Genomic DNA, 27,530 nt, shown 5'->3' on the forward strand with positions numbered 1-27,530 from the left:
CGACGCAAGTGAGCAGTCAAGACGGTCTTGAGTTACAGGAGCTCCATGTCTGCTTGGAAAAGAGCGAGGTGGCTTTAGGGTTTCCTCTCCTGCAGCGGGCCTCGGGAGAGGCAGGGCCCTGCAGGCCAGCAGGGACAGGATCCGTACCATGGGACAAACTGCTAGCAATGACACAGTGGCCCAGCAACCAGCCCAACACAACACGGGTGAGTCCGAGACCAGAGGCTCAGCTCTAAATGGCTCCAGTGAACGTGTTGACTGGTTTTAAAGAGGGAACAACCTTGCCGGCATGTTTGCATTTGTGCAGAGTGGAAAGTCAACAAGTGGATACAGTTTGCAGGTGTTTTTAAAACTGAGAGAAACTGGAAGGCGGCAGGCATAGACAGGTGTAGAAGAATGCATGCAGATGGAATGTGGTGATTGTGAAATGTACAAACCACACAAACTTCTCTCTGTCTACACTCAGCGCTGCAGCTCCCTGTTGAGGCCTCTCTGAAAAACAAGATTTGGGGGTACAAGGCACCAACTGACACCAGCTCTGCCCATTTGGATCCGTTTGTTTTTTTTTTGTTTATAAACAGCTAGCCTTAAGTCTTTGGCCTTGTTTACACCTGTTGTTTAAGCCTGCTATTAACATGCATCATGGGTGATTGTATCATAAGTAGACAGCTCTAAGTACAGGTGTGAATCCACCCAATAAGTCCTCAATGGGTGTTGATTTGATCGCTCAGACCACATTCAGATGTGGTCTGGACTGCATATTGCCGCATTCTTTCAGCAGTGTGGACACTAATGTATCCTGGGCCACATTTAAGGACTACCTGCTCAGCTGAGGTCCTTGCTTATCCCATTAAAATGGTTGGTTGCTGCTGTAACACAAGGTAGACGCAGCACTGAAGGACTGTCCCTGGAGTCGCTCTCCTCCTGGGTCAGTGAACGGTCAATTTAAGGTCTGACCAGTTGGCCCGAGCAGTTGTTGTGGTCCCAAAAAACATACACCAACACCGAAGCTGCTTGACCTATTAATGACCATTAACTAACATTAACCTTGTGATGCTATCAGTTAGCCCCGTCACACCATGTGTGCAGGTGGACTCTCACCAACTGTCCCTGAAGTGGAGCTCGCACTCCCACAGCAGTAGTTTAGAGTTTGGGAGGTGCAGGGATCTAGAGGTGGGTCCGGGTATCATTTCAAATTGATGGCACTTGTACTTTTACTAGTAAATGATACAGATGCTAATAGGGTTCTTCATTTGACCTCTTACTTTTATTATTACTATTGTTACCTTTCCTCTACTTCATTCAATACCCATCATACAAATGGAAGCATTTACTTGCCACAACATGCCACAAGCATGTAGTATTGCCTTACTTTTGAACGTTTTGGTGGCGTCTTAGAATACTGAACTGCCATTTCCATCGAATGCATCATGCTTGATTTCACCATTAAACAGACTGTATGGATTGTAGCTGCTGCTGCAGTAGTGGGCCACTTGTATTTTGTATTTCACTGAAGAATGCTTGCGGTGAGTGGCTGTAAGCAAAATCATACAAATAGTCTTACTGTTTTTAGATCTTGGTACAAAAAGGATTGAATATAGTCACATTTTTCTAGAGAAGTTTTAATACCACTTGGTACTGACTTATTTAAAGGTATTGAGTACTGATACCCAGCCTAACTGTGGGCTGTGCTTATCTCATGATAAACAGAAAGCTAGAGTGAGTAGGGTGAGGAGGGGCTCTGCAAATCTAATGCACTGTGTGCAGCTCTATGATGAAATACGGTTTTACTCAACTGAAACAGGTCAAATCTGGGCACATGGAGACACATTCTAATGCCATGTGTGAACAGAATGACAAAGAGCTGACCACTTGGTGGTCAGATCACCAAAAACGTATGTTAATACAAAGTGTAAACAGGCTCATGTTGTATTCCACAGGTGCACGATGAACCCTGAAGCCCCTGTCTCTCTGTAATTAAGCTAATTATAGTTTAAACCTTCAAAACCTGTTTTTGCTGTCAAAAGGTGGATCCTCTCAAGGTCTATTTGCACACCTACGAATCCTCTTAATAATAAAGCTCGCAGCTATAGGAATTCAGCCTCTACATCAGAAAGACCACCTCCTGTCTTTCACTATCACAACCTTTAATTTTCACTTAGACCAACACTTACCTGTTGGTCTACAGTTGGTTAGAAGGAACCAACTGTTGATTTATCATTTGTTGGATCAATATTTGCTGTTAGTTTTCCTGTAGGGCTTCAGTTCAAACACTTCTCAACACTCTCTGAATGAAACAAGTAACACGAGACAGTCCTCTTCGTTACATATTCGCTCTCTGCAAAATGTATTCTTGCCTCTGGTGTGCTATTTTGTGTAGTTGGTGTCAGAGTGTCATGTGATTGGCATGAGTCATATGGACAGCTTGGCTATAGAGTGCTGGGTGGTTAGTGCAGGTTTCATGCTTTAAGACGTCCTTTGAAGTTGACTGGCTGAACATTTACAGAAGCCTATGCTGTTACTACACTCAGGTTTTGTTGAAACAAGCTTTCCTGTTTAGCGTCCCTTTATAAATGCATACCTGGTCCTGGGTGTTAGTGCAGAGTCTGAGCATTATCACATTTTTCTCTTCTTTCTCGACTGTTTTCACCTCCTGTTTGGGGTCGTTGCCTTTAATTCTCTGATGCCTCTGTCAAGAACAGCCATCTCAGATTGTCATGCTCTATTGTTTAAGGTCACCACATCACACTTTGCTTCTGTTGCAGTCAAGCACATCAGTGTCTCCCAGTTGACTGCCAGCCCACCCCTCTCAGTTTAACACCCACCCACATGTTTCAGGAATAGCTGTAAGGGCCAGTGCACTGACAGAGTTCAATGGCCTCTGTATGCCTGCATTTCAGCATGGGATTTCACACATAACATTCAACAGCCTGCTTTACTTCATATGAAGGGTAGATACAAAATCATTTTACATTTTATGGAGAACTTTTCCTGAACTATTGTTGCAGCAGTGGGTCATGTAAGGTTAATTGCCAGTTAAGCAGCACTTGTACCCCTTTACCACCGAAATTAGTGCATGCACGCAGGTCTTTCAAACAAGAAGCCCGCTGAATATAGGTGACAGATTTTATTCCTACTGCCAGTGAACACACCGCTGCAGCACGTGAGTCTGCCTTTCTGTCAGCTTTTGTGTGTGTGTTGTTTTGTTGGTGTGTCCGTAGGATGTCACGGGCAGGCCAGAGTAGACAGTAGACAGAAGCAGGAGCAGAGATCTTTGAAAACTGTTCAGTGGTCTCTTCTCTTCATATATCTCTTAATTATTCAGTATCTCTTTCAAACTTGGTGCCGATGTATTTGAATTGGTGTTTTAGTGCTAATTTTTGAGGAGATGTACGATAATTAGCGTTGGCGTGTCATTCCATCTTGGCGGTTAAGGAGTTAAAATTGGGGTGTTCACCCAGGTGTTGTGTTCCTATCAATTTCGATTGGAGCCAGAAATCATAAAAACCTGTGTCTACTGCAGAGTCATTTGACCCAGTTGTGATCTTTCTCAGCACATTTTCATTGCATTAAAAAGCCATATGTTAGCTCGTGTTAGTGTTTTTTTTTTGTGCAGTGGGAATGTGTGTTGTATCTGTGACTAAACTATAGGTGTATCGACCAGTGAAACTGCAAAATTATTTAATGTCTTGCTGAACAGTATCAGCTCATTAACATACATGTATGCAAAACAAACTGCCTCAACAATGTGAAGATAATGAACAAGGACATACACAGTGAGTAAGGAATGCTAATATATATATATATATATATATACTGTATATATCTTATTGATAAACAGCCTAATCTAACATTCCTTTCTGTAGCTTTGACATTTTTGACATTTGTTATCAGCTTCCAGTAGTGTGAAGACCAATTATAAAGGAGCTCAAGGCTAAAGAGAACACGTCTTTCTGTCCTGCCATGTGATACATGCAACAGAGTAGCATTGCAATAGTTTATACCACAAGTTGTAACTAATCCACCAGTTTACTCTTGTGTTGTGCTCTCTAGCAATGCCACCGTTGCTGCAGGGGCAGAGTCAAACTAAACATGTTTACACACAGTGACAATAACAGTGACAGTATGGAGGTTTGGGATGATCATAATCAGCCTTGCCCACTCAAGATGAATAGTCTCAGAATATGAATTTGAAATTTGTTATGTTAAACTGAGCTTTACAGATAGAGTCTTTTCTGACGGGAACTGTGTTTACAGGGACATGAATAATAAAGTCTATCCCGGCATGATCATATTCAAGCTATGGTGTTGTGGTGCACAGAGAAAATGGGTTATTCATATTCCCCACATTAATGAAAAACACTAGTAACCTGGTCACTGATTATTGTAGATGAAAGCGACAGGAAATATTACACACAACACTACATTTACCACCACCTAACAAATAAACTGCCAATTCATTCTCTGCTCAGATTGCCGACAGCTGTCTGCATCTCTCGTGTAGTTTCTCACAAATGTTATTCCTGAAAACAGCAACTCTGCTCTTACAACACCGTCCTTCACCCTGGTGTTCGCCTGTCACTGTCACAGCATTAAAAGAGGAGGGAGCAGTAATGAAGATGCACAGTCTTCTTCATTACTGAAAGACAAAACTTTGTTTCTTCATCACCTCTTCCAGGAGTGAGACGCTGTCATTGCTGCCATTGTTTGTCTTTCTGTTCCGTCCTCATTTTTTTAGTTTAAGACCTGAAGCATACCTTGGTGGTTAAGGCTTAATTGTAATTGAGTGTTAATTCAAATTTGGCGGTTCATTTTTGTTAGAATGAAGGAATGGTTAAAGAAATGGTGGTTACAATGAGGCAGTTTGACGAAGAGCTGCAGGACAGAGGCTTCCAGCAGTCTGGGTGAGCTCACTCTGTCCTTTCTGACATATGGAAATCTACTCATTGTGTCCACAGCATGGGATTAGATTGTGGTTGCCCACTGAACGTTTGGCACATTTATCCTAACTGTATGGAAATTTTCCACCACTAAATAAACCCACATGCATAGAACCAACTTCTGAAAATCTGCATTGACAGCTCTTGTACTCCTGATTGATCAGATGCTAGTTAGTCATTAATAAATCATGAATTAATCATTAACCCTTCCATTCAAGATACAAAAAAAAAAAATTATTTTCCCAAAGGGGCCTGATGTCCTCAGCTTTCCTCTCTGACTCATGATACTGGCTACGTTTATCTCTGACCTTGAAAAACTAATTCGCAGGTTGCAGGTTTTTATTGAGATTGTAAAAGGTACCAATCCACTTTTAATCCGTCAGTGTCAAACGTCTGTGAAAAACCTTTAACGTGTAATATCAGTCAGTGTTTGGTAAGACAGGTGTTCCCCTTCCTCTGTCAGAAATTATTGACCTAAAATCAGTCAGTTATGATTTTGCTGAATAGGGATCCCATCTTCTCACCTTGTTGTGCATCATTTCTCATGTTTTGCCTTTCTCAACCTCACTGTTTATGTTGGTTTTCCCCAGGTCATTTCATTTTACCTTTTTTGAACATCAATTTTTGAGCCTCCAAACACACACTAACTGGGTATCTGCAGGTCCTTAAAAAGTATTAAAATGTCTTGAATTTTATAAGGCTGCAAAAGTCTTGCATTTATGAGTTGTTCATTGCTACAAACATTTTTATTAATTTATCCTTCTTTTAATTTTTTTTTTAAAGTCAAAATGACTCGAGTTTTTCCATGTGAAAGTTCACATTTCTGAAGTTACAAATCTTTAAAACTACCACTGAATCTGATATTGTGTTTTTACTTTTACATGCACTTACCCGTTGGCAAAACGTACATTAACTAACTCACTAACCATATTCTGACATGGAACCTACCTTTGCACATGGCTACATATTAATTACTGAATGCGTGAATGAGAAAAATATGATTTGTCCAAAAGTCAGTCTTTGCTTTGGTTAAAAATGATCTTGAAAAGGGCTAAAAAAGCTTTAAATTCAAGTGCCTAATACCTGAAACCCTGACTCACCTTTTACAGAGTGTGTGTGTATTTACATGCCCAAAATGTGTGATTATCAAAGGCTCTACAGAACTTAGAATTATTTACTATTATTATATTTTAATTTCATATTAAGTTTTAATAATGTGCAAATGTGCAACATTTTTTACTGAGCCACAGTCTTTATCGTATTTACTTGTTGTTAGCTGTAATGTCACTGCTTTTCATGGTACCGGTTCGCTCTTCCTCCTGGTCGCTGTCCACATGTTCATAGCTACTTGTACCAAAGAGTAGCATGAAACTCAAAAGCACTCACTCCACAGCAAAATCTGGGGACCAACAGAAGTACACTGCACAGTACACCTAGTACATCTCACCTAGTACAACTAGAAGCAGACTTAAAGCAGTCTTAGTCGACAGATGATTCGAATGTCCACTATACGGATGTACGGGAGTGATTCATGTCACTCTGTTGCAGACATTCCTCTTAGATCACAACTGGAAGTGAGTCTCCTCATTACGCATACCTCTGTCTCACTGTCATAATGTAATTGTAACTGCTCTAACAAGAAAATGAGCTTACCTGTCTTCCTGATGGTGAGCACATTTCCTTCCCTCCTGCTTGCACTTAAACCATAGGCCTTCTGCATCACTCTGTGTTTGCTGCCATATTGCGGTGTTGTGTAACTGCTGTCATGTGAGTCATCACCTTGGAATTATAATGGTGGTTTCACACCCAGTATGTACTTAAGATTTTCAAAAGCATAAGAATTTAGAATTTTGAGTCATAGTTTAGTCTTAGCTGTGAGCTTATTTTAGTGCTGGACCTGGCACAGAATTTTGTCCATTGAATGGATTTAGCTGTCGACTGTTTGTTCCATTTCGTTCCGAAGCAGTATGAAACCTAGGAGCACTCGCTCTGCAGCCACTTCTGGGGACGTTTCGGTCCTGAAGTACACTGTACACTGACTGACAGATGACTCCTCGACAGATGTTTTGAATCTTCAACTCGCAGGGGCAACTCTAGCTTTTTTGTGTAGTTAATCACTCTTATTTAAAAGAAATTTATCAACGACTTTGTTGATGGCAAACGTGACAAATGCAGTGGATGTCCAATGATCCTAAACTATCATAACTACTATGGCAAAAATCACATTAATTCACTCCACCCTGTAAATAATACCATGAGAGGCCGTGCCCATATTTTACTGTCCTGCTCTCACATGACAGCTGGGACAGCTTGGGCAGTGAGAGTGGAATTTGGACTTGGATTCGTCCTTTGATATAACAGATAATTGAACGTAGAGTTTAGAGTTGTAGCCCCACCCTATGTCTGGACGTGCATAGCTGATCAGAAATCTAAACTGCTGTTTAGATTATTGTCTGGGGATTCTCAGCATGATGGAGGAACCTTTTTCTGTTGATTTTCCAATACAATGAGGTTCATGTTTGCCTGTATATCAGCTAGTTATGGCATTTTATCTGACTATTGGGTGGGATATAATGCTGTTTGTTTATATCTTAATACATACTTTCTCAAATGGTGTTGTTAGAAAGTCCTTAAAGTATGGCTGGCAGTTTTGAAAATAGGCTGTAACTACCTTTAATTATTTTTTGGCAATCATGATAACTAACCATGCAGAAGATTTCTGAACTGCAGTGTTTGCTACAGTGACAGGCCACCAGCAGTTGTCATGCAGATGTGGGCATTTAGTGAAACTGAAAATTAAATTCCATTGTAAACAATTAATAATAGAGGCTTGCCAAGAATTCTGTGATAAGCCCAAATATTATCTGGGTTTGTCAATAAAACACAGCAGGGACTTTTCACTTACATTCACATGAGCACAATGAACTGTTGTGTTCTGTAAAGGAAAATATGTGTAAATCAAATTTAGTAAATGGTGTTGTGTTGTTCAGCCACAGCTGTTTAAACATGTAACTGCCGTACGACAGACTGCATTGCTCATGTGCTGTATTGTTTGCATTAATTGCTTTGGCCTTCTTGGAGCATCGAGACCAAAACCTTGCGAAATAAGATTTAAAATGAAAGAAATTCCTCTTTCACTTATTTTTCAGAAGTCTAACTTTGAGTTTTCTGTTTGCCACTGTCCTGTTCTCACAGATGATGAGGTCGACCTGCAACAGAGCAAAACAGGAGGTGAGGAAGGAAACTCCGGTGGGGGAACACCTCCAACCAAACGCAAAGGCAAGTTCTCCAAAATGGGAAAGATCTTCAAACCGTGGAAATGGAGAAAGAAGAAGCCAAGTGAAAAGTTCACTGAAACATCGATAGGTATGCTGGGCACAAGAACTTATTACTTTCCCCTGCTGTGTGCGTTACTTTATGCTTGATTTATTCATATATTCTGTTTCTTTCCTCAGCCTTGGAAAGAAGGATATCTGTTAGAAAAAGTCGGCAAGAGCTGATTGCCAGAGGGGTTTTAAAGGACATCCCAGAGAATGGTAGGTCGGGCTTTAGTTGTTTTTGTCAAAGATGGGGATGTCCATTTTGGTAAATTTTGCTTTCGATAGCCCGACACCCATTAACCGGTAACTAACCGGCTAATTTTTTTAGGAAAAAAAATTAGATATACAAGAGGCCTTTCCTTTTGGTCTGGTGCTCCAGTGACTCAGTGAGCTTTAGTGCTGCATCTCAAGGTGCTATCCCTTTAGATGTGTTGTGATGTAGATGTCTTTTCTTTTATTTTGTTAACTTGTAGCTAACTGACAGATAGCCGGCTACTCATGTTAACATGCTGAAACAAAGTGCCCACTGTCCACCCTCCAATCTCCAGTGGTTGACTAATGTTAGCCTTGGCCACTTTGAACTGCAGTGGGAGGAAGTTGCTGCAGAAATATGATTGCTGCTCTGTGGTGTTCCCCCAGGTTGCCCTGGTAAGAAAGTGGCTGATTTTGAGTCTGAAATCCCCTTAGCATTGTTAACTTCATTAGCACCACTAGCTGTGCTCACACACTACAAATGTGCTAACACTAACACTGCTAAAGAGGGTTTGTGGCTCAAAATTGAGACGCTTACTCACTGGGGCAGCCAAGGGGGACACCAGAGGATAGGCACAATTTTTCCACAGCAAGGCTGTTCGGTCTGGGCGGCATTACTAGTGGTGATGGCTGAATGATAGGTGCCGTTAGCTAGCTCCCATCCCACCTGGTTTGTGCACAGTGTAGAGCAGCCAAGGCTAAGTAATTAGTGCAGACTGGAGGTTGGAAAGTAGGCACTACGTTCCTGCATATTGTTTCAGCTAGCTAGCTGTCTGTCTTGTCACCCACTAGGTGTGGGTGATGTGCACACATCAAAATTATCCTATGGACCGACATGCATAACCTGTAAAAATTATTCCTAGCAGTTAATAATTTAAGGGTTAAACAGTGACATTCCCTGTCAAAAAGTATTGTGTGGATGACTTGTCTCCATTTTTGACAAAGCTAACTGTATTCTCCTGCTTGTGTCTTCATGGAACAGAGAGCAATGACGTTAACCACTCCAAAGCTCCACCAGTGAAAAATGGGCACCCTGTGCCAATGGACATGGACAGAATGTCAGAACCAGGGGTGCGAGTGTCTCGAGGGGAATCTGACTTCAAGGGGAATGCCCTGAGGCCGCCCCAAGCAGATGACCGTCGTAGCAGAGCGCCATCAGACGCCTCCCGGAGCAACCGGGCACCTCTGGATGTGGACTCTCACGCAAGGCTTGCTGTGGAAGCGGACAGACGAAGCCGTCTGCCATCCGATGTTGATAAGAGAGGAGGATCTTTACCCCGAGGACCTCCACAAGATGATAGATACCGCAGGGAAGAGAGGAGAGATGGAAAAGATGACAAGGAGGACAGAGCAAGAAGGGACTGGCGAGATGAAAAGGAAAGAGATGGCGGAGGCGACCGGAGAGATAGGCGAGAATGGAGGGATGACAGAGAGAGGAGAGAAGCGGACAGACGAAGCCGTCTGCCATCCGATGTTGATAAGAGAGGAGGATCTTTACCCCGAGGACCTCCACAAGATGATAGATACCGCAGGGAAGAGAGGAGAGATGGAAAAGATGACAAGGAGGACAGAGCAAGAAGGGACTGGCGAGATGAAAAGGAAAGAGATGGCGGAGGCGACCGGAGAGATAGGCGAGAATGGAGGGATGACAGAGAGAGGAGAGATGAAAGACCAGAGAGAGACAATAGAGAAAGGAGGGATCGCGATGAGAGGGAGCGCAGAGATCCTGATGAAAGAGAACGCAGAGATCCTGATGAGAGAGAACGCAGAGATCCTGACGAGAGAGAACGTAGAGATCGGGATGAGAGAGAAAGGAGAGACCGGGATGAGAGAGAACGTAGAGATCGGGACGAGAGAGAACGTAGAGATCGGGACGAGAGAGAACGTAGAGATCGGGACGAGAGAGAGAGGAGAGATCGAGATGAGAGAGAGAGGAGAGATCGGGACGAGAGAGAACGCAGAGATCGAGATGAGAAAGAAAGGCGAGATCGGGATGAGAGAGAAAAAAGAGATCGAGATGAGAGAGAAAGGAGAGACAGGGACGAGAAGGAACGCAGGGAGCATGATGACAGAGAAAGGAGGGATGACAGGGACAAGGATAGGGATCGGAGGCTTGAGAGGGAAAGGAGAGACAACAGAGATGACAGAGAACGAGAAGACAGGGAGAGGAAAGACGTGCGAGTAGAAAGAGACGATAAGGACAGGAGAGATGACAGAGAGAGGAGAGAGGACAGGGACAAATGGGATGACTGGGCCAAGAGGAATGATCGAGAGCGACGAGAAGACCGGGAAAAGAGGGAGGAGAAGGACAGGAGAGAGAAGCCCGAGCCTCAGCGGTCAGTGGATGAGCCGCGGCCTGTAGGTAGGCCCGTCTCTGAGATAGATTTGCGGCCTCCTCTACAGAAGAGCTCCTCAGAGGACAACAAGAGGACGCGCCCAGCCTCTGAGTCTGACAGGAGGATCACCCTGCCCAGGTATATGCCGGCTGCAGAGTTCAGAGAACGATCAGGTAAGATCTCTCTCTTCAGACTTTCAACCTGCCAGTGTGTGACATTAACCTTTTAAAAACCTGAGGAAAATGTCTTGATTTATTTAAAAACACATGGCAAAAATGCACTGAGCAAAGAAAGAAGAAATTACCCAAGAATTAGCAAGAAATTGGTAAAAAGTACAAGAAAATTACCCTGACACATGCAAATGATTGATTTCCGAATGACTGGTTTTAAAAAACTTCAGCAAGTCCAGTTTAGAATCTAAAGCTAATGTAAGACTTCAGCTTATAATCATATTAGGTGGGTATCTTCCGATGTTAATGTTTATCTAGCATGAAATTCCATCTTTGGACTGTGTTTCTGCCAAAAGAACAATGGATTTTGTCTCACCCATCACACTGGAGGATAGAGAACAAGCAAAAACAATTTCAGTGTTCACAAATATGTACATGCGAGTACTGTTTTAGGACAGATTCACATTTTGCCTAGTACTTCTCTGTAACAGTTACTTGAGTTATATAATAATTGTACAACATTGCTTAATAATGTACCAGTCAAACATTGATTACGGTGATAAGCAGGAAAACAGAACTGAACTACTGTTCAGCCTGTCTCACTGTGACAGTGACTTTTATGTTTTAAGTGATATCTGCTTGTAGCTAATCCATGATGACAAGCAGTGATCTGACCAACTTTGAGTCAGCCAGGAGAAGGTCGAGACAAATTCATGACTGGTTGACATGTGAGCTAACACGCAGATGTCCTAGTAAATAGTCAGTCAATGAATGTTTTGCTGTGATGAAATACCAACGTGTGCAAACCAAAGTCTCCTGACGGTGCAGTGAAGGCATTATGGGTAAATGATTGAACTGTAACTCTGAAGTCAACAAAATCAATCTGAAAGCCTCCACAAACTGTAAGAGCAGCTATGAAGCTTTGATACACGGATTTATGCCAACATGAAAAGAGGGAAGAACAAATCGATGTGCGTCTTTGATCGTCCTGCATGTCTGCTGCTTGTGAACTTTGGATACCTCTCATCCTCTAATAACAGTTGAGCCTTGATCAAAGTTGCCCTTGGGATAAGCTCTGAAACAGCGGCTTATTTTCTAATGATCACCAACACCTCAGCTTCTCGTTCAGGTTTTACTGTATGTCAAGGATACTCAACTTGCTTCGTTTGCAAAATGACAGGAGAACAGGGGCCAGTTGCAGCAGCAACATGTTTTTTAGGATTTTAGGATATTTAGGATTTGAAGACCATATCTAGGATTGTAGGATGTTTCTAGAACTTTAGGACAGTTCTAGGATTTTAGGACAGGCCATAGATTGAGTATCACTGCTGCATGTGATGATCCTTTTTTGTTTGTCTTGTGCTTAGTTTTACCTTGTTGCTTTGACCTTCCCTGTAATCTCTGTGTGTGTGTGTGTGTGTGTGTGTGTGTGTGTGTGTGTGTGTGTGTGTGTGTGTGTGTACCCTCTGTAGAGTCCACTGGTGTCCGCTTCGCCCCTGACCCTCGTCCACCACAAGACTCCCAGCAGGAACCTCCCCCACCCAAACAAGCACTGCTCCCCCCTAAGTTTCTCACCACACCCTCCACTGACTCCAGCAGGAGTTCAACCCCCTCCTCTTCTTCATCCTCCTCCTCTTCGTCCTCTTCTTCCTCCTCCTCCGCTGCTGTAGCCATAGCCAAGCCACCGAGGACAGTCTCCTTAATAGTTGAAGACCCACCACGATCCCCCCTCATTGCTCCTTCCTCAGCTGACTCTGATACGCCACCCCCTGTCCCTCCTCACGCCAAGCAGCCTCCCATCCCTCCACCCAAACCCACCAACCGCAACAGCAACCCTGCACTGCTTGGTGAGTTTGTTGGCATCTGCTTCTGCCGCTTTGAAAATTAATCTCTGTCTTTAAAAAGCTGGTCTTTGTGTCTTTATACTTTTAGACAAACAACCTCCATAATGAGCTGTGTAGTATTTTGATTAGGCCTAGGGAAACTATTTATTCAATCTTTTAGAAACAATGGTTTCAGATTGCATGCTTTATTTAAACAACCACCTCCACAGAGGGCCATAGACCACTCGGCCATGCTAGCATCAACCCCAAATTCCATTGCAGTGTTTCCCATAGGTTAAAACATGTATTTGTGGTGGGACACTTGAGAGTTTGCAGCCTGTTTCACTAGAATGTTCAAACATTATGTAGCTTAAACTTAAAAAAACAGGTTGTACCACACAACTAAGTAACAAAATAGAGCCAAGATAGAGTTTAAAATGTACACGTACACCGAGCAGACGTGACGTCATTCCTTATTTACCTTTGTCACATTTAGAGAGGTGGAGTAGATGAGTGATAGAAGAGCCAGACAAAGTTTTTCTTAAATATTTACACTGGGAGCACATTGCCTTTGATAGACTACATTTCTTTACATTCACACTGACATGCACACTTGCATAATGTTACACCTATGTGAAAGTAGTTAAACAAACCAGTCAAACAAAGAATAGCTTTTTTTTTTTTCAAGATAATTTTTGGGGCATTTTCCCTTTATTGGTAGGATAGTCTGAGAGTGATGGGAAAGGTGGGAGAGAGAAAGCAAAGGGCTGCAGGCTGGACTCGAACCCAGGCCGCTGCAGAAGCCTCAGCCATGTGGGGCGCACACTCTAACAGTTGAGCTGGAGGTCGCCCCAAAGAATAGCAGTTTTTGAACAGCGCTCCTAATGAATGGTCCAGCCTCAAAAATAAAAAAAAATCTTCTTATGGCAGATGAATGAATGTGTGGGAAACCATGACCCTGAATTATTTTAAAATTAAATACAACATTTTCTTGTAGATGAAAGGCTCTCTCATTTAGACAGGAAAAAAAAAACAGCTGCTAGGTGTCAGTTAAGGTTGGGATTTACATGGTATGTTGGGTGTAAGAGGTTTGTGCCCACACCTATTTCAAAGATGCAGATGCTACTTGTTGTGTCTTGTGGTGTGGCTGTTGTAATTTTTGACGGACTAAATCATGTGGTTAGTGACTGAAAGAAGGTAGGAAGATGCTGTTGGTGGAATAGCAAGATATTCTTTGAAAGTTTAATGTACCCAAGTCTTATTTTAGTCATTTCAGCTTGTTAAATAGCAGATGAAGAAAACAAGTATTAATCTTTGATTCAGAGAAAGTTATTGACAGCTGTATTTCAGCTATATTTTTTTATGCTGGGACTCCTTGAATTTCTTTTTTTTTTAAGCGACTGAAAGACACACACAGTATTGTTTCTTTAAGCATTGACCCTATTACCTTGAGTCTTTTTTCTATGTCTAACTTAAGTGGCGTCTCACAGCGAGGCTGCAGTTTTTTGCTGTGTAGGTGTTTTCCAATGTGTTGCTGACGTGCAAGTTCTGCAAGCACAGCCACCAGTCTCTGCAGACAGGACTCGCACCGGCTTGTCTTTGCACCATTTATGCAATGCCAGCACTTCCCTGGAGGGTAGATAGAAACTGATTGGCTTTTAGATTCTCATATCCTTTGGCCCAGCGTGCCACAGCTGCTGTTGTTCAAAGCCCATCCCAGTACTGTCTCTTTGAAACAGTGTCTGTGGCAGTGACACATTCCACCACCATTTGTTAGGCGAGGTTTCTATACATGTGCTACTACATTTCATTTCACACTGTCACATTCAGTGTGCACAGAGTAGCTGGCCTTACTAGCTGGCTGAGATTACACTGGTAATGGACTTTGTCTTTGGAGAGTGTCTCTTGCAGTGTGCATCTTTTTTTTTTTTTTTTCCATGGATTTAGAAACATAGATGCCTTATTGGTCGCTGGATTTTTCTTGAAAAGAAAAAGCATAAACCCATGAATATGAAAACTACTCTTTGAAATCTGATACTACTATGTTGGCCAATAGCTTTAGTTGACATACATGTTAAAGTTGAAAAATGAGTTTGCCCCCTGGTGCAGAAAAGTGTATTTACGGCAATTTACTTCAAACCTGGTTAGATATTTCTGTACTGCAATTTATCGACTGACATATACCGATACAAATATCTGATACTGAGTTGATTTTGAGCTGGTCGATACATCTGTCTAGCTCTTATAGGGCTGAACAGGCTGACAAGGAAAAATGGAGTTTCCCTGTGATTCATTCCCTGAAAGAGAAGTGTTTTACCATTTTTACCATCCCAAGTTGAAAAAAAGATTGTTGAAAAACTTTTAATTATTCAAATTTAAATTATACACTAAAAGTGAGCTGTTTTAGATATACTAACATTGTGCTTAATATACTAATTATATATCATCATTGCTATGACATGCTGAAATACAATTAACTGCATTTAACTGTACTATTCTAAAGCATCATTTAGATGCACCTAAATATACTAAAGTTTACTTCTCATGCTGTTCTTTTATAAAGCATACTTATGTACATTACATACTTTTGATTTAGTTTTTGATATGTTAATACACTTATAGTGAACAAAAAATATACTGTAATCAAAAATGTGTTGAAAATACATCAATATGATTTATTTGAGCTTATTAGTGCACTTTAAATTTAATTTAATAACACTTCCAATTATTAAAGTTGTATTAAAGTTTTATTTAATTTTTTTTAAAGTACAGCATTTTGAGAAAAGGTAGTACAGCCAAATACAATTAATTGTATTTAAGTATGTTTTTAATAACACTAATGATATAATGTTAGCATACAAAGTAAATTCTTAGTGCACTGAAAATGTCACAGTTTTATACATAGCTAATAAATGTATTAAGTCTACTTAGATTAAGTCAGAAAAGGAATGTCAGAAAATGTCTCAATGGGAAATACTGAGCTACACTGGTACTTTTATGTAACCAGGATTAAAAAAAAAAGGCATTTCTTATCTTATTCTCAGACAGACATTTCTCCACAGAGGTTGTTTACATGGACATATACTCTGCTTCTGGACGGCGTCAAACCGAGACAAACATTTATCTCCCAGCTTGGAATGTAAACACGTCCCTCTCTCTGACATCTCCGCTCATGTTTGCCAGCTTCCTCATTGAACAGGGCTTCTAAGGTCAGGCAGCCCTGTTACTGGACCAGCTGGACACGCCAGAGTGAGCTTGGCCTCTACCTTTCTCTACCTGTGTACCTGCGGCACAGAGCCGGCCAGAGCTGCTCAGGTACCCAGCCGGGCGCCAGATCTCAGTCCGTCTTACCAGAGCCTGCAGACTGATTGCATTGATTCACCCCCTCATGGAACGCCTCACTGCTGTTTTAACACCAGTCCTGCATTGTGCATGTGTATTGCAGCCATTTGAGCTGTTCCCAGCTCAGCTAACTTTAACTACAAATGCTGCCAAGAAATAGCACGGCATGGACAAACTGACGTGCTGGAGTGCGTTTGTGTGTATATTTTGTTGATCCTAGTGGATGTTCATTACAAACTGTTGATACAGTTGTGTGTTAATATTTGTGTCACCCCTCACTGACTCATCAACCAGCTCAGCAGTAACAGGGACATCGTTTTTACCCTCGTTATTGACATACTTGCTTTTTTGATAATAAAACTAACTTCACCTTGCTAAAGATGAATGTGCATCCGCAGGCATCATGCTCTGACTGCACGCTGTGTTTTTGAGCATCAGTCTGTGTGACAAGTATTGATTCCTGTTGTTGTTGTTTTGACAGCTGAGCTTTCACAGCCTGGCAGCGGCATCATCATAGTGCCAGCACCTGCTAAGCGCTCGCCGCCGACTCCACCAAAGAGGATGACCCCTGTCACCAAGCGTCACTCCGTGGACCCGTCTCCTCCCAGTCAGGTCCCAGAGTCTCCCACCACCGACCCGGCGACTGCCCCTGCACTGATGCCCCCTGCTGTCCTTAAAGGAGATAACAACGAGGACAAGACAACTGTCGCAGCTCCTCAAATCTCTTCCGAGCCTCTGCCTTCACCGCCATCCCACATCCCTCCGTCTCCCCCCAGAGTTCAGTCACTTCAGCCACCCAGCAGCTCCTCTTCTGGTCCTGTGCCCACTGTGCAGACGGATCCCCCCAGCCCGACCACTGAGCCCCCCAGCCAGCCTCCAGCAATCCCGCTACACATCCTCATCCAGAGAGCTCTGGCCAGCCCCGGCCCAGCTCAGCCCAGCCCGGACGGCTCCCAGAGGGCCCACTCAATGCTGTTTGAGTCTCCTCTGGACATCCTCACTGAGGCGGGGGGTAACTCACGCCACTCGCTCCCCATCACCATCGAACCTCTCAGGCTGTAAGTGTCCCACATACTCTACATTACATTCTTGTGTAGAAGAATATCATTGCCTTTTAAGCTGAGAATGAGTCTTCTTCAGTGTCGTCTGTATGTTTGCATTCAATTGGGTTGAATTACTATAGGATTATGAGGGATTTAAAGCAGGGCTCTCAACTCTTTCGCATACTGCTCGACAGAAATCAAGCAGTCGCATGTTGTTTACAGCGTGTGCTTCAGTGAAAGTCACTTCCATGGTAAACAGAGACCTTTTTTACTTCCTAGTCTAGTCTGTTTCTGTCATGGTTAGTGAAGCGTAGTCTGCATAGTCCGCCGTTTCAATCACACAGACATCCCGCTGTACATGTGTTTATAACTCATTAACCGTATTCGCTGATCAGCTCCCAGTCGGTCTGTGAGCAGCAGATTCCGCTCACTCGCTACGGTGGCTTTGGGATTATAATCCATGATCAACAAATACAAACACTGTTATTTTTTTTCCTGTGAAGCTGACATGAAAAATATGTTGAGCAAGTAAATATCTGCTGTCAGTCAGTCTGGTGACGGCAGTTTAGCCAGCCACTGAGAGAGAACTCCATAGAGACATTATTAACACTCAATCAAAAGAAACATGACCGTGTCGGTGACGGAACAAAACACTTTACATTACATTTTTTTCTAGCCAAAAAAATTTAATTTCTGTTGCGCGACACTGATCGAAAGACCATAATTCAAGTTTAAGGTTGGAGACTTTCTTTTTTTTAGGAAATTAGAATGTGAACAAATCCATACTCAGGTCACTGAAAGTAAATTAAGCATTTATATATATATTTATATATAAATTATTAACCATATATATATAACCATTTTGAGTCTCTTAATTGTGAACATTGCTGGTTTTGATTAGAATAATTAATGGTAGATTAGATATTACTGGATTTTGCACTTTTGATTGACAAAAGAAGATATTTGATGACTCACCTTGTGTTAAATATTGCACTTATTTTATTAACACACCGTTATTGGCCGATATTCGCCTTTTTAACTGTCATTGGTCAATCTGCAAATAAGATGACGTTGAACAATGGCAGTGGCTGATGTTTTTCTGTTGTTATTTGTTGTTATTTTTTTATTTCCCTGGCACAAAAGAGGGTATAAATAATAACAAAAAAACAAATAAAAAGTCTGTATCAGCATTCTGCCAAATGGTTATTTTAAACATCAGTATCTGCAGAAATCCACCATCTGTGTATCTGAAATACACAATTTAATTATTGTCTTAGTAAGTTTGATATGGTTCATATTAGTTAAGAACAAAAGGAGATACATTTCTTTCTCTTCACCCATAAACCTTTGCATCATCGATGTATTTTACCCTTTTTTTTTTTAACCTGTACCTAGTTCCTGTTGTCCGTTGCGCTGCTTTCTGACACTAAAGAATTTTACTGCATTTGACTTAAAAATGTGCTAAAAAGTAGTTCTAAGAGCACCATTCTCCACAGTCCATGCAAACTAGTTATGTATCTAGCTTTTCTAGTGAAAGAGCCTGCTTAGATTAAAAATTCAGTCAGTCATGGGGCAAAACAGAAAAATGATTCAACTTACAGGGAAACATGTTTATGAGATGTAACAAGCCTGCATTACTATGCTGTCATTATTGCAGAAAACGGTCAATATCAACAAAGAAAAAAATCTAAGCAAACAAATGGAAGAATCTTTGGGTGGGCCAGGTCAAAGAGTCCCTGGCCTGTAACTCAATGTCTTAAAGGAGACAGGCCAAACTGAAATAAAGATGTAAAACGTTATTACAAATCTGCCATTTGGATTTCTCATTTATGAGTGTTCATTAAACAATTATAAATTTACAGGACATGGCAGGGACTTCAAAGCTCTTCATTTGACAGTAAATGTTTTTGTTATTGGATTTGGTGTTATTTTTTCTCTCAGGTTTACTGAATTTCAAGCATATATCCCTAATTAAAAAAAGACCAGCACTTTGTTTCCTGGGCTATTGACCTGAGGGCTACCAGCAAGAGAGCGAACCTCCACAGTCAGCCGAAAAAGAGTCATGTAAAACTCTGCCTCATTAATCTCCTCAGCAAACAGTCGAGCTTTATTCTCTCACCTGACAGAAGGGCTATAAATTGCCCGTGGCTGTTCCCAGTGGCACTCTGCTGCACACTTTACCACATTAGAGCATCCAGGGTTCCTGCAGATCCTTAAAAAGTTGTAAAAGTCATTGTGTTCATGCATCTAAAGTAAGGCATAAATTGGTATCATAATGTCTTAAATCAGTCTTCAAAATGCCAAGTCATGTGAAGTTCAGGATTTTTTGGACTTTTTGGACATCTCTGTTTGAATAATTGATCAAACGCCTCTAGTAATAATGTAATGCAGATCAGGATAGCAAAACAACAGGGGGAAGTGTAAATTCAGTAATAAATGGTTCTTTTTGCCAAGATTTTGCAGCATTCCTGAAACTGGTGCAAGGCAATACATACGAGGAGCAGTGTATTTCAAACTCTATAAAATGTGAATGAAGGAATCGGAATCCCACAAGCAGAGGGAGACAGAAAACATGAATAAATATAAAAAAATGGTCTAAAATTTCACCCTGAGTGGTATTAAAAATAGTCACTTTAGGAACCCTGACATCAGAACGTTAAAGAAGCTGGAAAGTAACGCAGTTTGTTCTCACACGTAGACAAAAGAGAAAACCTGTATCTGAGCTTCTTGAGCTCTCTCACAGCTTGTGCTTGTTCACAGGCCAGAAGACGATGACTTTGACATGGAGGAGGAGATGCGGAAGCTTCATCCTCAGAGGCCTCCTCGCCAGCCTGAGCTGGAGCCTCGCAGCCGGAGGGGTTTAGTCGGAGAGATCAGAGTAAGTTCGATCCCAGAGGTAGGAGGCTCCGGGGACGGTGAGGATACTGACTCTGACGGCCCCATCCTGTACAGAGACGACGACGAAGATGATGACGATGACAGCCCTCCAAGTAAGTTGGTCTTTTTTTCGTATTGCTCCATTAAAGTCATATGAGACACAAAATAAAAAAAATACTGAACTACTGAGTGTAAAAACAACTTGAGAATAAGTTTGGAAGTTGTTAAATATTCTTGTTGTGCTTGCCACTGCCTGAAGACCTTTTGTTTTCCAACACCGTGATGTTTCTACAGTGGCCCAGAATGGACAATCCAAAAACTGGCTCTACTTGGGGACATCTGTGTTTCACATTTTCACTTCACCCAGAGTAGTTAGCAGCCCCTTCGTGACAAGAGTGTCGAAAAGACACTGATTTTTTTTTTATTATGTTTACTGGTTAAAATTGTTTGTTTTGTAAAGGAAAAGACCTCTTCTGATAATTCGGCTGCCATTAAAAACCTCCTGAACAATGAAAGCTATAGGAATCATAACCAAGAGAAGCTTCAACTGGTTGCAATCTGCAATGACTAGACTGTGAAGATTAATCTTCCTTAATCTTACTCACTGTTCCTGTAAGCTCAAGAGGTGTCTCCCAAAAGCATCAAAACAGAGAATTTTTTTTTTTTGTAGAGTCATGAGGGCCTTTGACAGGAGGCAAAGAGCATCTTATGAAGGTCCAGAACCTGCAGGAGGAACCACATAATACACATTTTATTTACATTTTTATTGTTTGCTTATTCTTACGACTATTTCATGAACACCGTGATGCGCGATTTAAAATTTGTTTAAAATTGAGGATATGTATAAATAAATGGGTCATATGTGTAACAGGTGGACTGGCAAGCCGTGTGAAGAGGAAGGACACGTTAGCCCTGAAGCTGGAGAGACAGGAGAGACAGGAGAGAGAGGAAAGGGACGCTCAGGAGAACCAAGACAGCATGAGCTGGCACAACAGGGAGCAGTGGTTGGCAGTGAGGAACAAGATCGGCACGGCACTGACACGGTAAAGAACTCACATCATCTCAGCAAACTGATAAACACCAGAATGCAGATGTCCTCAGAGAAAAATTGGATGCAGCAAGTCAGCATCATCCATCGCTGATGTAACGGCTGATGCAGCTTGACAGATTTCATACATTATTTATAGTGTAATTCATAGAATTTGAAAGGCTCTCCATACTCCCTCCTGGAGACAAAATATGCTCCTTTTCGAGTGATCCACATCAGCCTTTAAAAATGAGTAGTCAACAGTGTTTTGTGTCTCCAGGCGGCTGAGTCAGAGACCAACAGCAGATGAGTTGGAGCAGAGGAACATCCTTCAAGGTAAGACTATCGCTCCCCCGTCCTTCACTTCTTCATTCAGGTGTGTTTATTTGCATTTAATTCCTCTGCGCCGCAAGGTCAGAAAGTGCACACTTCATTTTCCTCATTCTCGGCTCAAATCAATAGTTGGCATTTGTTCACTGGCTAATGTGGGTTTTTTCCTCTCTGCCTCTGGCTTATTGATAGTCACTGAACACACAGCAGTTTATACAATGTCCATAGTGACTTTACTTTTTTAAGATATTGTCTCGGATTTGAATGTCACTACTCCACAGGTCAGATGTATAAACCATTCAACACCCCCACATAAACTTTATAAAGCAATACGTACAGTCAGAATGTCGTGCATACTTTCAGACCAGACGTGCACATGTTTTGCTTCGTATGACAGAAATGGGATGTGGACAAAGTTGGAGACGGAATCATATACGCATCCAGTCTTCTTTCAGGCTGTCGGTATGCAGATCAGTTATTTCAGTTCAAATTAGGGTCTCACGTTGTAATGACCTCTGTATACTGAAATGTGTTATTCATCCCATTTGTTATGCATTTGGTTGTTTCCTGCATTTCATTTCACCACCCAGCGTTTGTGACCTTTTCATTTTGTACTTACCTGCGAAGCAGTTTGGAAAGTCAGATTGGTGAAACCCTGATTCATATGCAAACTGCTGATTAAGGGAACATCTACTTCTATCTATGGAAAACATGGCTTTAACCTCATCACCCCCTCCCAACTATAGACCTATCTTTGTCTTTTTTAGGGAGGGCAGGGGATCTTTAGGGCAAAATAGCAGGTCAGCAGTGTATGCCACATACAAGTGGTACACATCACCTGGAAGCTGGGAGCATAAAGATTAAATTGAGATGCAGCTCAGTGCTGTGTGTCATAAATTAAATAAACATTGTGTTTTGTTTAGGTCCCTATTAAAACTGTGAAAGTTTAAGGCAGTGCTTCCAAACCTTTTTCATAATATATTTTATGGATATTTCGTAATGTATTAAACCCATTAGAATAACAGCATGGAACAACTGATAAACTGCACAATTAATCCAAAACAGTGAGCCAAAGTTGATTTGGATGAATTTTTGTATAAGATATTTTGATATTTTACAGCACGCATACTTTTTGAATACAGTTTCATTTCAATTTCAATTATAGTCAATGCATTTAGTTTTATTCCTAGAAATGAATGAAATGCTGACCCCCTAATTGGGTCAGGATCCCTCGTGGTTTAGAGCAGTGGTTCCCAAGCAGTCCAGCCACAGAGTCCAGACACCTCCTTTGACATTAGTTTGAGGTCCACACAATGAATTAAATACTTTCAATTTTATTTTACAAAACATACTCAACATGTTGGTTTAGAGCACAATTAAATACAACATATTGCAAGAATGAAAAGAAACTTCAGTTATGTTTTAAATATTTCATTTGTTGCAGCAATTTTTAGTGTTGAAACCATCTGCAACACAGGTTTTTGGCTGAATTTAAGCATTTCTCACCACTTAAAACTTTATAAAAACAGTCAAAAATATCATCAAAATACCACATTAAGACACTAAGACTTCGAGGAACACCATATAAAAACCCATACTGTGATTTAGTGTCAAAAACTTTTGACATTTGGAGATTTCTGTAAGAATTGCACCGCATCTGGGGATTGGTTGGTGAGCACTTCTGTTCAGGAAAGTACTGAGCAACTTCTTTATAATCAGTATACCTATGAAACTATACTTCCTCAGAATGATCAGGATCTCTAGTTTGTGTTGGCTTTGATCATCCTCGAGGTCACCACAGATTATTTCACAGTATTTTTATTTAATTTAAAAAAAAAAGGTCTCACTGCAATGAAATTGCATCTGTGGGGGGAATCATCGTTGCACATAAATAATGTGGGCTTATTGAATCCACAAGAGTCGCAGCTTTTAAGTCAGACCCAATTATGTGATTCCAAGACTGTTCAGGGACCCAAGTATGCAGTAATATTTAAATTCAGTAAGTGAAAAAAGACATAGGTACTGCATGACAAAAACTGAATAGGTTTTGCCCAAAACTGCTTTTGACTAGTATAAAAAGGGCAAGTATGTTAAGAGGAAACTCAAGGGGTTCCTTAGAATTGATTTTGATGCAGATATCCTAAGGTGAGAGATCAAGGGACTTCGGTGAAAATGGGCCGTGCCAGTTTTTAACATTTAAGCGCTATTTAACCCCCTTCATGACAAGAGTTAGGCTGGATTCTCTCTCTCTGAAGTCTTAACTCTCATGTGATACCAGTATCACTAGCTCTGGCTCCGGGTTTACATACTGAATCTCCCTCTCTGACGTTCTGTTTAAACAACACAAACACGTGAACATTATGAGCAGGCTGAGCAAAGTGAAGATCAGCAGACTGTGGTGAAACATCAATGCAGCATCACTCTGAAGCCAAGTTAGTATCAACACAATACGTCTCCGAGTCTGTCAACACGTTCTGATCCAGGATTCATACCACCGCGCCGCGTCTCACTTATCCTCGAAAGACTTGGCCAAGACGACGCTTCACAAGCCACACCGAAACAATGCGGCGCCTTGTGTGGAGCACGGCGGTGATTAAGGATTCCCGTTACCGCGGCATGCTGACGGCAGCTCGGGTGAAATCCACCTGACTGGCTGCAGTGTTTCCCCTCTCACTCATGGAATGTGTTTTCCTCCCGCAGCCAAGAACGAAGCGGATCGACGGTTAGAGAGATGCGAGATCAAACGGAGGCTCACGAGAAAGGTCAGGATGCAGCGAAGGAACTGTTTCATACATTCACACAGTTATTATTATTATTATTATTATGAAGCACAAACTGACACCAATGACACATAAAACACTTAACTTGATGTCACTCTGCCACCAGCTGTCCCAGAGGCCCACGGTGGCTGAGCTCCAGGCCCGGAAGATCCTGCGCTTCCACGAGTACGTGGAGAGCACCCACGCTCACGACTACGACCGGCGAGCAGATAAACCGTGGACTAAGCTCACTCCTGCTGACAAGGTGAGACTCAACGCAAGCGCACACTCCGCACTTCTCTTTATACTGACGGGGATCTTGCAGCTTAGACAGAGAGAGCCTAAGCTCTGTGCGTCTTTTGAACAGCAATGTATTTTTCTCAGAGGATTTGCATTCCAAGCAGATTCAGTATCCAGCAGGAATCCCGGGAATGCAATGCAGCCAGCGTTTAATGGCCGGGCTGAGTTTTACCAAGTAAATTATCTGGTCCAGTGAAGCTCAGAAAATATGTAGGAGCAGGAATTACGCTGGATGTGACATATTTTTAAGTGTGTTCAATTTGTACGTAAGGTAAAAACATGTTTTTTTATTTGTAAGTTCAGTCAAAAGCAGCTTTGATCACACATAAACGGATGAAACCTCTTTCACTGTCATGTCTACTTTCAGGCCGCCATCCGCAAGGAGCTCAATGAATTCAAGAGTATGGAGATGGAGGTTCACGAAGACAGCAGGATCTATACCCGGTCAGGCTCGTATACAGCACGTCATCAATAATTCACCTCAGCTGTTCTCCAAGTGTATTCAGCCAAGTCATCAATACTTTATCGCTTCTGTTTTTCCTTTTTTTGAAGATTTTCTGAAGACGTTTGCAGCGATGAAAGGTCCGGAATAACCTTTCTCCCCTCTCTTTTTGCCAGGTTTCATCGGCCTTAGCTGCACACGCCGACCTGCAGAGCACTTAAAAGTGTGGGAAGTGAGTCGGTCTCCACACTGTGAACTGAACACGTGGCCTGTTTGGTCTGTTTCTCCTGCCTGCTAGCCTGCTTCAGCCGACTGTCGCTGATTACTGGAACCAAAGAAGCCACGAATCGGTTCAACCCACGGCTGCAGTTCTCGGACTGTGGAGGAGTTTGATGGTGCGTCCATGATGGAGGCACTCTGGTGCCAACACTGAACAAGTGAGAATCCCCTCCTCCTCTCTCTGCCGGGGGCTCAGATAGATTGAACTGAAAGGATAACTGTTGGAGTGTTATCACACTGTCTCCCTCGGGGGAAACCACTCTCCCCATGCCTTTACCTGCCTTCACATTCGATTATCTCCCTTCCCTGCAGAACAGGAAAACTATGCACATAAAGAGATCATTGTAGTTACTATTAACACCTGTTTAAACTTGTTAATACGTATGTGTTTGGTACTGCAAATGTGTACCCTGAGGTGCCACACACAGGCCTTACTCCCCATGATCTCACACTGTCGGACAAAATGTGAAAGACTTCTGTTCCGCAGCGTTTTTCTTATTTAAAACTGAATAGAGTTTGAGCTCTGCACGACCCTCAGAGCCCTGATTCCAACCTAATATCTGAAAAGTGTGCATTTTACTGTATTATTTTTTTGATCATTTAAATGGAGCACATATCTCTAGATTTTTTTTTCTAATAAGGCACCTTATGTTCCTTTATTGGGTGTGTAGGAAATTTAAAAAAAGTTCAGAGCCTCTAATTCTATGTTTATAATGAATTATTCAAGCTGGAAAATGTACATATTTTTATTTTCCTGGCTGTTTTTACGGTTCTTTATATATGCACGTCAATAGCCGGCTGCAGTTGTATAGATCAATTATGTAGATTTGATTGACTTTATATATTGTACATCCACATTAATGCTGACATTTTAATTGTAAAGTATTTCTCAGATGTTATTTCCAAGTAGTAATGGTACTTTTTTTTGATACAGAGATCTTTAAAAAAAAATGTTGTTGTTTTTTTTGCAAAGCACACTGTATAAATGAGCAATCCACTAAGAAATTAAAATAACCTGTGATTTTCATTTCAGCATGGTGTCATTATTCCAGTCTGCCGACTCGTCATACTCGAAGTAAATGCAAAGTATAAGGACTCTACAAATGACCAGATGAGGGCAGTGTTTTATAAAATGTGCAGATTGATTCACAGAGCAGTCAACACTGTCTCACTGCCAAAATCCAATAACATGCCCCAAGACATTTCTTAGAATCAGTCCTTCCCTCAGTCGTGGACCTGTTTCATGAGTGCAGCTGACACACAGGAGTGTTCGTCCCTTTAACCTCCCCCTGTGATGCTAATTAGACACTGAGTCGGTCAACAGGAACGCCGCTCTCCTCCTCCTTTGTGCTCTAACTGAATGTCAAATGATTATCAAGATAAACTGATTAGAGGGATACATTTTTAATCTGATAATTTGTTTTAGCATCCTCAGATTAAGAGCAAGAGTTTTTATTTTTATTTTATTTTTAATGACCCGTATAAGCAATACATTTGCTTTAACCCTTAAGTCACCATTATTTTTTTTGTTGTCAAATTTTTTTAGTTCTGTGCAGAGTATTATAATAAAAAAATCATACATAGCCGCATCTCATCCATATGTGCCCATACGTTTTTCAGATTTTGCTGGTATTAATACTCGAAAAGGAAGGTTAACATTTTTTTCAAACTCTCCCCTTCCCACCCCACCCCGGCTGGTTTGGAATGACCTGTGATTTCTGAGTTGTATAATAAAAAAAACAACCTAATTAATTAATTAGTTATTTATGAAAAGCCCACAGAAAAAGTATAATGAAAAGATGAATAAAAAAAAGAGAAAAAACCAACATTTTTAGCAAAATATGAGAAGCACTGCAAGCTAATGCCCAAGAAAAAAAACAATATTCAATATGACATTTCTAACCCTAAAAGTACAGCAAGTCTATTGAGAACCATTACTCATGCAGCCCACACTGAGCTACAGTGTGAGCTATGAAAATGACATTTATTGTCAACTTTTCAGGACATTGCAATACCAATAATAAATCCCATTTATTATATTGATATACAGTCTTATACTGCAGCTTAATCTAATTTATGTTTCATTCTCTCTCTCTTCCACACATATGCTTTACACAAATTACAAAATGACTTATAAGCACAGTAACAAAAAATCAGTCACTGTCTTGTGGTCATTACAAAAAAAGCTATGTGCACTGCACACAGCGATTTCTTGTTTCATGTCTGCTGAATGATCCAATTGAGTATAAAAAACGAGTGTTATCTTCAGCAGCTGGACCCCATCATGTCA

The 27,530-nt window shown here is 41.5% G+C and overlaps 1 protein-coding gene across 1 annotated transcript; it reads left to right on the top strand.

Annotated features, from left to right (window-relative positions):
- phactr4a (phosphatase and actin regulator 4a) lies at positions 1-26,259 on the top strand. The gene is made up of 16 exons (XM_042506040.1): positions 1-206; positions 8,136-8,306; positions 8,396-8,476; positions 9,495-9,862; positions 10,052-10,460; positions 10,608-11,021; positions 12,491-12,865; positions 16,025-16,156; positions 16,665-17,241; positions 19,987-20,216; positions 20,975-21,146; positions 21,411-21,466; positions 24,161-24,222; positions 24,347-24,484; positions 24,887-24,963; positions 25,138-26,259. The coding sequence occupies exons 1-16, from the start codon at positions 149-151 to the stop codon at positions 25,151-25,153; spliced, it is 3,336 nt and encodes a 1,111-aa protein (XP_042361974.1). The 5' UTR covers positions 1-148; the 3' UTR covers positions 25,154-26,259.
- The last annotated feature ends 1,271 nt before the right edge of the window (positions 26,260-27,530 follow it).

This window comes from Plectropomus leopardus, chromosome 18, assembly GCF_008729295.1.
Source record: "Plectropomus leopardus isolate mb chromosome 18, YSFRI_Pleo_2.0, whole genome shotgun sequence".
Taxonomy (NCBI): domain Eukaryota; kingdom Metazoa; phylum Chordata; class Actinopteri; order Perciformes; family Serranidae; genus Plectropomus; species Plectropomus leopardus.

Coding starts and splice junctions, on each gene's coding strand:
- phactr4a (XM_042506040.1), top strand. CDS start 149: ATGGGACAAACTGCTAGCAATGACACAGTGGCCCAGCAACCAGCCCAA. Junction 9,863..10,051: donor AAGATGACAAGGAGGACAGA/GCAAGAAGGGAC, acceptor CGCAGGGAAGAG/AGGAGAGATGGAAAAGATGA. Junction 12,866..16,024: donor CAGCAACCCTGCACTGCTTG/GTGAGTTTGTTG, acceptor CATGTTTGCCAG/CTTCCTCATTGAACAGGGCT.